This window comes from Apteryx mantelli, chromosome 4 (genome assembly GCF_036417845.1).
Source record: "Apteryx mantelli isolate bAptMan1 chromosome 4, bAptMan1.hap1, whole genome shotgun sequence".
Taxonomy (NCBI): Eukaryota; Metazoa; Chordata; class Aves; order Apterygiformes; family Apterygidae; genus Apteryx; species Apteryx mantelli.
This window is the reverse complement of record NC_089981.1, coordinates 53,429,752-53,440,055: the sequence shown is the minus strand read 5'-3', so window position 1 is coordinate 53,440,055 and position 10,304 is coordinate 53,429,752. Positions and strand designations below refer to the sequence as shown.

Here is a 10,304-nt window from a genome sequence, read left to right as displayed (position 1 = left end):
GTGTCTCCAGCTCTCTGTGTTTGGTAATAAACTAACATAAATCTCCTTTGAAAGTGGCCCAGTATATAGCAGTGTATTTCTTAATGCTGCTCGTCTAGACAGAATCAGCAAAGATTTTCTATGAGGCTGTCACATTTGAGAGTTAATGGTAGTCATTTAGCAAGGATATGTCAAATCAGAGTTGATCTTATGATCTGTGTGTTACATATCCTAAAAGACACAGAAAGGAAAAGAAGAGGTTCACAGGGTTCATCTCAAATCCTAAAATAAATAAGAGGGCTGATACATCAGTTTATTTTCAGCACATCATCATACAGTAAATAACAATTTATTGAAAGGTGACATGAAGGGCACAGATGTAAATGATATCTAGATAATCTGCCACTGTCTTTGAAAAGACAGTGGTGCTCACCAGCCCCATCCTTGCATTTCCCATCACAGGCATGATGGAATATTCTCTTAATATGGCTGCTCACTTTGGCCATAGCACCTTTTCTAAGGCTAAGACAAGTCATATGATAGTTTCAGTAAACTGTGAAATGTTTAAAATTTATAGCTGTTACACTAAAGTATAGCATTGTATAGTAAAACACTGAGGAGAACATGGCCTTAACTGAATTTTGCAGAACCCTTTTTTCCACAATCATAAAATGGAAAAAAAATCTGTTTTCCAGTTTTACGTGAGTTTTGAGACACTGGTTTAATGTACGGTTTTCAAGTGTTCTGAGATTTGTGGAAGCTGAATTTTACAGAAGTACTAAATCTTTTTACATCCATCTGAAATGTTTTATGTGAACTTGGTATAAAGACAAGGCTAGTACCGATAGCTTTCAAAAGCAGAAGTGGTAGATATCCAAGATCCCAACTTCATCACACAGTGCTGTGCATGTGCCCTTTCTTCAGTGTGATGCAGGATTTCTCACTTTGTTGCATACACCTTTGTTAACTCTGACCCTCGTCTCATACTGCTGTGAATGAACAGACCATGGCGTGATATATACAAAGAAGAACAAAGAAAACCCAAACCACCACCACCCTAGCACACATTCAGAGATTGGGTTCTCACAGTTCCATAACAAATATCGTAATTACCCTAATATCAAGGCATGTTCAAGACGGTACTTTCACAAGTGTGACCTCAGAAGTGTCAGTGTTAACAATTTAATCCAAAGTAAATCTACTTTTCTGAAACCAGTGAGGATAACGTTACCTTCTCCTTGCTGAAAATGTATCTGGAAAATTTTTCAAAACTGGCTATAGTTTCTCCTAAGATTTGTTTATTGGCTTTCTCATTTGTTTCAAGTTTCTTTTTCTCACCTTGCAGATTTTTTATGTCACTGTTCCTCTAGCTGTCCTTCTCACCACCCACAGTGTTCCACTTCTTTTTAATGTCCTTACCTGAATCTTTCACTCACTGTGTTCACAACTACTTCTGTACCAGCCCCTCTTCTTGGAGCTCTCTTTTTGCCTCAGTATTGCAAGCCTGTGGGAAAGAAAAGCTCTGAATGCCTGCCATTCCCATTGAAATCATCTATAGATTGCATCATGTGTAGATTGCAGCAATCCTTAGAGCATAAAGCTTCGGTACTTTTGTGGCAATGAGCCTGAGGCATTGGTACTTTTTTCTCTATGCAAGTCTTACTGTGTGCCTTGCAACTTTTCAGCACTGAACTTGGGGTGGCAGCAGAGGAAGAGAAATATGCATTATTAAAACTTATATCTTCCACTTGCATATAGCAATATGTTTGTTCTGATTATTAGCATGCTGTGTATGTGCTAACTTTTTTTTTTATACAGGACTCAATGATAAAGTGGTAGCAGGGAATGTAGAGAAACTCCCTTTACCATATGAACCCCAGCTTCAAAGGCTCAAACATGGCCTTCAGGCAAAAGATCTCCAATGTATCACCTTTTCTCTTTTTGCTGGAAGTGGTATGTTATTTTCTTTTCATACATTTCTAGATTTGTTGAGGACACACTCCCCCCTACATGTGATTTCAGTCTTTGTGGAGAACACTTAAAAAAGAAAAAAAGGAATAACTAAGTAGTGAACACTTAAGAGGACGGCGTGCCTCAACATTTAGAAATCTCAAAATATCATGAAATCTTTAAACATTTCTAAAAATTAAAAATTGTGTCCCTCCATCTCTGATTTCTGAGACCTTAGGTTGAACTATCTCAACTTTATTCTACCTACAATGCCTAGAAACAGAAGAGTTGTTTTTAATGACAGTGGAGATTCCCTGAATTGCAGTTTTGGAGACAGGACTTGAGAGCAATCCACCTTGAGACCCCTGGGAGAACTGGCAATGCTGCTCTCCTGACATGTACCCCATGCAACTGAAATGACCTCAGCAGGATTGCAAGGCTTACAAAACGGAGTATGAGAGGCTTCGTTTCTAAGAAGAGGACTGAACTTTCATAAACATCCTTAAATGTTACAGAATCTCAAGTATTATTACAGGTGAAGTTGTTATTATAGTGAAGTTTGAACTAGAAAAGCAGAGAAAAGGATGTGATTTCCTTTTGTGCCTTTCTGGGAATAGGTCAGTTTTGTTCTATGATAAACTAGAGAGTTCTCTGAAATATGATGGGGATAAAAATGGGTTTAATTGGAGAAAACTCTTGTGTCTAGAGAGGGCAGAGCAAGAAAAGCACTCCAAGATGTGCTTTTCATCCTAAAAGGTTAAAACATGATGAAGACAGACAAGCTGTAGAACACAGTCACCATAGTAACAGAATTCATTTATTCATCTTTCCCTAATCTAATCAAGAAGAAACACAAATGGGGAGTGGGGGGGTTAAATACAGAGAACTTGTTCCCATTAGTACTGCTTTTATTTATAGTCCTCTGCTGAACAGCATTTTAATACACATCTGCTGTTTTTATTTCACAAATAGGCAGGCAAAACACTACCTTCATTGTCTTTATACAGATTGCAGAGCACATTATCGAGGCTTTGTTTAACGCTCAGTTGTTTGTCTTTGGTGTTCTCACCTGCAGTAGCTTTTCTTTACAACAGGCAATATTTTTAAGGTAGACTATAACAGTTCCAGTACTCAAATCAAGACAAGCACTGCTAGTTTTCATTATGTTAATTCCTCTAAATGTTAGGGGAATAAACAGACTCCTTTCTTGAAAAGGGGGTTTGTTTAAATTTTACATGTTTGTTTTAATTTTTACATGAAGTTTTTTTGAATGTAACAATATATTTGGAGAATATCTGGGAACAGTAAATAAACATTATCTTCCTACTGCCTCCCCCAACTATTAGCATAGTCTTGTTCTCCTTTTTAAAGGATTTCTTCCTTTTGTTTAGTATGAGCTCTGTTTTCTGATGAGTTCCTCTAAGCGTATTCTTCAGTGGTAAGATTTATCCTTTATATATCTTTGCACAGACCAAACTGACCCAGTGTTTCCTTTCTTCTCTTCCCACAGCTTTGCTTTGTACTTCACTTCCCCTCACCAAAATTCAGGAGAGAAGAAGCAACACCTGTGGCGGTTAAAAACAACCATCATAACAAAAAGTAAGTTTTGCTCATCTTCAGTGTGATGATAAAGGAGAAAACAAGTCTTGATAATTGAGATTTTTTTCGTATTGGCCACTGGGGAGCATTTTGCCCAGTAGAAATCATTTGAACACAAGGCAACAGACAGCACTAGTGACTCAAAGTTAACACCACCACAGATTAAGTTAAAATCAAACTTCACAAGTCAAATACTCCATATTGCATTAAGAGTCTCCTGAATTACTTTTCTCTGAAGACAGTTTTACCAGAAAGGCTGTATTATGAATTTTGCACAATTATTCTTTCTATGCACAAAGATGTGCTTTTGTGCATTTTTTTCCCACTTCCCTTAAAAATTCACATGCATAAACTGCTGAAAGAGGGACTAAAATGAAATATTCACAGCTATTACATTCCAAAATAATTCTTAAGGTGTAGAAAAAATTGCTTTCTAGATATGATAAGACTAAATTCTATGTAGATCTACGGAATTTGGCTCTTTAAATTTATCATGGCATTTCATTCAACATGTGAGTTGGAAGGGAGAAAACTACGAGTAAGATTGTTTTCCTCAAAGGGTGTTTAGATCTGTGTGCCCATTTATCCACATTCATCAGTCCCAGAGACTTTGACCTTTATCTACATTAAATGTGCAAGAAATATTTAATTTAACCAGAACTCCTAAGGAAATTGTAACCTAGCTTGCTTTTGATTTTTTTTTTAATAGAATCTGTTCGTTCATGAATTTTGGAAAAACAAAACACTGCCTTAAAATTATTATCAATGTTTGTCAAAAGTATCTGCTATGGTACTTCTCCATCTCTGCCATAGAAGGAACGCTTTTTCCTGGAATATTCTTTCTGTCTGATTTCAGGCAAGCTACATCTGCCTTCTCATCTCCATACGTAAGAAGCAGGACAACTGGGATTCCCACCACCCATCTGGACCCATTGAAGACTGCTCCTCACTCCCATGCTGAGAACCCCTTGGACTAGCGTAAGATCACTGAAACCAAAGAGGAAAGGGGAAAATAAGCATCATTTACACAGTAATTTAGAAGTTCGCTTTTTTTTTTTTACATTTTTATTACATTTGTTTTGAATGCCTTGTAGAAATCCATCACCCTTGGAGCCACCAGAAGCTGCTGACTTTCTTCAACCATGTCAAAGGAGGAACAGGTACACCTCCAAATTCTGTCTCAGCAGTATTTTTTCCTCGCTTTTAAAAGTAACCAGGTGGATTTGGTAAGTAACTATGAATTTGGCAAGATTCTTCACCTAGTCTTTTTAAAAATATGCTTTGAAGAAAACTACTTTGATAAGCAGGCAATAAATTACAGGTATGCACCAAAGGGCTAAATTACAGGAGGTGTTACTAGATTGTGCTCTCAATAAACTACCCAGTGTGACAACAACGAATGCAGATGAAGAAGACTACTTGCAACTGAACAAGGATTAAAATGCCAGGGTTACAATAGTTTTAAACTATATCAGTTTGTCAGATGACCTTAAAATTTACACTCAGTATACACGAGACAATATGCCTGTGATGATGCACAGAGGTAAGCGGCAGGACATTTAATAACACTCATAAAAAGGCTGGTGTGCTGATACCAGGAATAGTGTGATTCGGATTCACATAGGAATTAGGCACCAGATTTGGAAGTCTTACGTTCAGGCTCATACACTGGGTAACCAGTCTGTGAGATGAGTAGAGTAGGATGACTGGTATTTATACCTGCGAAGGTAAAAGGAAAGCCTCCTACCACACCTCCCTCCCTCTAGTGAGCAACAGCATTAGCAAACCTTACATTTTGGGGTCAATTATCAGCTTTCTCAGCAGTGCAGTATAAGGCTATTAGCATTTTTGACCCATTGCTTTCATTTGCTAGCTTTCCCCTAAGAAAACAAGCAGAGTGCAACAGTAGATAAGAGTCTATTTCAAGGCTGACCCCTTGGTTATTTAAAATACACTATTACATACATCACGCTTTTATCACAGGATCAAGTGTTCTATTCATGCCCTTGGCACATGTATGCTTTTTCACTGGGGTCAAGATTTGTCTCATATTGTCTCCAATCCAGCTTTTACTTAGCTACAAGAATATATGTTTTTAAAAAGAAAACGGTATTTCAGATTTTTTTTTTTCTTTTCTCAGTTTTTGTGATATACATGAAGATCTGGGTATCCTTGGCTTTGCTGAAGTTTTAAGTCAAAAATTAGCATATTTTAACTTAAAAAAAAAGTTTAGCTGTTTGGCAGATATGTGGTAACTGTAATAATATGCAAATAAGGCAACTTTTGTTTTTAACACTGGTATGAGAAATGGATTCAATAGAAAAAGTTGTCCATCTTAACTTCATTAGTGAAATGTGCAGAGGCTTGCTGTGTCCATTTCTGAGGTTAAGGACCTATCCAGTTTGCATCTGTTTTGTGCTCCCTAGAACCTTTCCTACTAAGTTGCTATGATACCCAGTCCATTTTAATGGAACATGAAGCTTCCCAGTAAGCGAACTGCCCAAAGCCATAAGTACCCTTTGAAAGTGAATCAGGCATGTATTATTGTAGGTATTTCACAAATAAAACTAAGAATCAATGTATATATATTATTTTCATGAAAACATATTAATAAGGAACACTTGAATTTGGGTTTTTTTTTGGAATTAGCTTGAAAAACTAGCCTGTAACAAATTTCAGCATAACAAAGATCCATGGGATCACACATATAATAGAAGGTGACATTCCTGTTACTTATAGCTCCTGCTCTTACTAAGAATCCACCTTGGGAAAGATACTGACTTTGTTTCTGCTGATTTTTCTTTCTGCTTTACACTTGGGCTGCTTTGTCTGGATTAGCTCTTCAGGGGTATTTCCCAAAGGAGGCAGGAGTCTCTTCTTACTGTTCCGGTTTTCTGAGAGCCACTGTGGAGGCAACTCAAAGGGTCCAAAACCAAACTGCATGGAATACTTGTCATTTGCCATATCAGCTTCTGTGGGCACAGCTGGGGCCACCTGAGCTGCAGAGTCTGCAACTGTGTGTGGTATAAATTTGTGAACTAAAGTCTGTTCTATCTCTAAACTGGTTGTAGGAATTTCCTTCTGCTGAAAGTCACCAGAGCCAATGGATTCGGTTTCATTCTCCTCATCCTCTGTCGGCTTGAAGATCTGTTGCTGCCCGATATGAAACATCTCCAGAAGCTGGCTCCCCGAACGGACGTTGGGCTCCAGATTAGCATCTGCAGCACTACCAGAGCTGACAATGTTTCTCCTGCTATACCTTTGGTGCAACTGTACTATGGTCCCCACCAAGCACTTTCGTACAGATTTGTTGACAGTTAAAAATAACAAAGGATTGGCTAGCAAAGAGACCTTGGGCAACCAAATGGCAGTGAGGAGCAAGAAGACTGAAATATCTGAAATGTTGAGTATGGTGCGGTAAATCACCAGAGTCACATAGGGGACACTGCAGAAAATAAATATCATAACCATGGAAAGTAGCATGGCATGAAGTTCAGCTTCTCGCTGGGAGGCATAAGGGATAGATATTGTATTCTGAGGGGTCCTTAAGGCAGCTATGATGACTTTTTTCTTCTGGCTGGCACTCAGTGCCCTGCGGATAAGAATCATGAAGAGAAATACCACAGCCACTGGTACAATCACAGTGGTGATATTATAGATGATGACATACACCAGGTGACCAAGGGAGTAACTCCAGGATTCAGAACAGGTGGACATGGCATAAATATCAGACACACTGGTCACAGCAAATACTGGGATGCTGGCCACTATTGCATGGGCCCAGATGTAGATAACCAGGTCTCGGGATTTTGCATCAGATATTTTTCTTTCCAGGGGGTATAAAACAGAGTAGTACCTGTCAAAAGATAAAATAAATTAAAATAAAACAAAATACAAGTGATACAATGAAAAGGTTATAGTTTATAGTGAGCATAGTGCCCAAACTCCCTAACTGGGCTGCCAACTGAGTAGCTGCTTATGAGAGAGCAGAAACAAGTGTCCAGCTTTGCAGGTCTGTCTGAAGAAAAAAAAAATCCACACTCCAGGAGCACATTAATGGTGAACAACTCTTTCAGTAATTGGGACTATATTGCCTGGTCTGATGCAAATGAACATTATCTTTTGCTGGACAAGGATACGCTGTTTCAGTGGCAATACTGCTGTGCATTACAGATAGCAACACTGCATTTATCAAGACACTAACATTAGAGTAAGATAAATACCGCTTTGTTAGCTACAGTTTGGTTTTCTTTTGCAGAGCTAATGTATTCTCTGGTGAGACACATGATCAGACTATCTAACAATAATTTTATTTAACATACATAAATCCAACTGTATTAAACTGTAACCAGTATCTGCCCTTAAAAATATCTAAATTTCAGTCACTGTCAAGATAACAAGAGTTGTGCATTTAGGTGAGATCATTGACTGCAAATCACATAATAAGCTAATTTAATGGAAACCAAAAATTTATTCAGTCTGAAGGGCCACTTTTGTTTTAGACCAATTTTCTACATTCAAAACTTATCTGAATTAATTTGAGTTGTTTTAACACTTTCCAGAGATATCAGAGTGAACTGAAAAATAAAGGTATTCAATGTTACAGAGAAGAATATTTATTCCAATACATTATAGAAAGAAGCTGTACATTGCGAGCAAAGTACTGGAACAAGAGCAGTTCATGTAATGGCATGATACAACACTAAATAGCATCTAAAAGACTAAAATGAAATAGTATCAAAAGGAGAAAGGAAGAAAGAAAAATCAAGGATTATAATACTGCTCAAATTTGATCTCTTACCTGTCTAGAGCAATGGCCGGAAAACTAAGGATGGTTACTGAGCAGAAGACTTTGTGCAAAAACTTGGCAATTTTGCAGAAGAGCATCGTATAGATCCACCAGCAGCAGTGAGGACTGGCACTAAGAACAATGTCAAAAGGCACACACACCAGGCTGGCACAGATCCCCGAGCAGGCCAAATTCTTAATGAATCGGTTTGTTACAGATTTAAGTACCGATGTTCTGCAAGTTGACCACAGCACCATGATGTTACCTGAGAGCGGAGACAGGAAGGATAACAAAGCAAAACAAAAGAAAAAAGGAAAAAGAAAAATCAAGCAGATTTGATTGGTCCCCAGTAATACAAATAAAAAGCACTTGTCTGGAGTTTGCCGTGGTCACTGACATGAACCATCACACTGGTCAAACTAAAAAGTCTGTGTTATGGCTACAGACTTTATAAACCAGATGACTGAGAAACAGTTCTTCCTCAGCTATCTCCTCCCACCATCTAGAAGGACTGAGTTAGGGACTTCCAGAGGCAATGTCTAAGTAGAATATCCAAACCATGTGTTTAGATGCTTACATTGACTCACATGTGAAATAAGCCATCCTGAGCTAAGTGCTCATATTTGAATAACCAGTGCATAATTTATTTATTTTAAGAAAACCAACCACTGTAAGTAAATATAAAGCTTCCTGGAAGGACTAGTTTGAATTTGTCTGTCTCTGTGTGTCATTGGATCACAGCAAACTTGTTTTGGCTTCCACTTACCACCTCAATGGCAGAGATAAGCCTCTGTGAAGCCACAGTCAGAAAAAAATTGCCTTTATTTTTTTTTCCAGTTCAAGAGATTCTATACATACATAATAACATGCAATTAAACAGGACAGGAAAAAAAAAAGTTCTGCAAATAACTTCACTAAAGAACACACAGAATGTACATGCTTCAGTTTGCAGTAGGGAATGGATGTCTGGGGAACAGAAGCACAGAGAGAAATCAGCTTTAGCTAAGACAGTATTTTTCAGTTATTATTGTATCCTAGTGTATCCTAATCTCAGGAAGAAATCTCACCTCAGAGAAACAAACAGCCCTCCCCCAGATTTCCTTGTGATTCTAAGTCACCCAGCAGCAGCACGAAGTTAAATGAAGCAATACGTTCTTACTGCGTGCAGTTCGGGGCCCCTTCTACTGCATACCAAGACGTCAAAAAAACCCAGCTTCAAAATATAGGATTTTATCTCCCCTTTAAAAATCAGTCTTTAGCAACCTGATTGCTTGAAAAGAAAGAGAAAGAAGGCTTAACAGAAATGTGCAAAAATAAATTAAAGTCTTATCTTGAATTCCATAAAGCACAAGCAACTCTTAAGGCTTTTGCCACTTTAAATACAAGCTAAAGACAATCCTGTTGGTGAAGGCAATGCAGAAAACCCCTATGTGATCACAGAAATGCTTCCTTGCCCAAGGTGCGTTTCACGCACAAAGGGTGCCCTACAGACAGGTGAGCCGGCAGGATGGCCAGCAACTCAATCACAGCCATGTCGTTGGCCACCCGCTGCAAACTGCAGTCAGGGTGCCCAGCTCCAGGACCTGGTGCAGGTGGAACTGTTGCACCTGTGTCAGCTCAGCGAGAGGTGGCTCCTTGCTGCCCCAGCCTGCTCAGACCAAGTCCCTTTCGCCATGCCCACACAGGCGCTGGGGAGGCACATTAAGGTGGGGAGAGGCAGCGGGAGGGGGACAGCCCTTTCTGCCTTCCCTGCTGTCGGTGCAGATCCTGCCAGTCCTGGCTTTTCCCCTCCTGAGGCCGGCGATACACAGCAGCAGCTGACTTGCACGCTCGGCAGACACTGTGGCAGGGGACAGCACACCCGTTAGTTCTCTTAGACTGACTTTTCTACAGTACCCACACTGACAGAGATGCACTACTCGTGGCTGCTAAGGAGGCAAGAGGATCTCCATGAGCACAGCTGAGCAATGCACACAAATTCTGCAAG

General features: G+C 39.1%; 1 protein-coding gene across 3 annotated transcripts in view; it reads right to left on the bottom strand.

The window, feature by feature from the left end:
• Nucleotides 1-2,733: 2,733 nt before the first annotated feature.
• GPR176 (G protein-coupled receptor 176) overlaps nt 2,734-10,304 on the bottom strand; it is a 52,579-nt gene continuing 45,008 nt past the window's right edge. For 2 of the 3 annotated variants that reach the window (XM_013940423.2, XM_067296626.1), the window contains exons 2-3: nt 8,330-8,582; nt 2,734-7,384 (exon numbers count right to left, since the gene is read on the bottom strand). In XM_013940423.2, coding sequence (XP_013795877.1) covers nt 6,280-7,384; nt 8,330-8,582 — 1,358 coding nt within the window. In that variant the 3' untranslated portion in view covers nt 2,734-6,279. The remainder of the gene's footprint in view (nt 7,385-8,329; nt 8,583-10,304) is intronic. The other variant, XM_067296625.1, reaches the window with a different exon arrangement.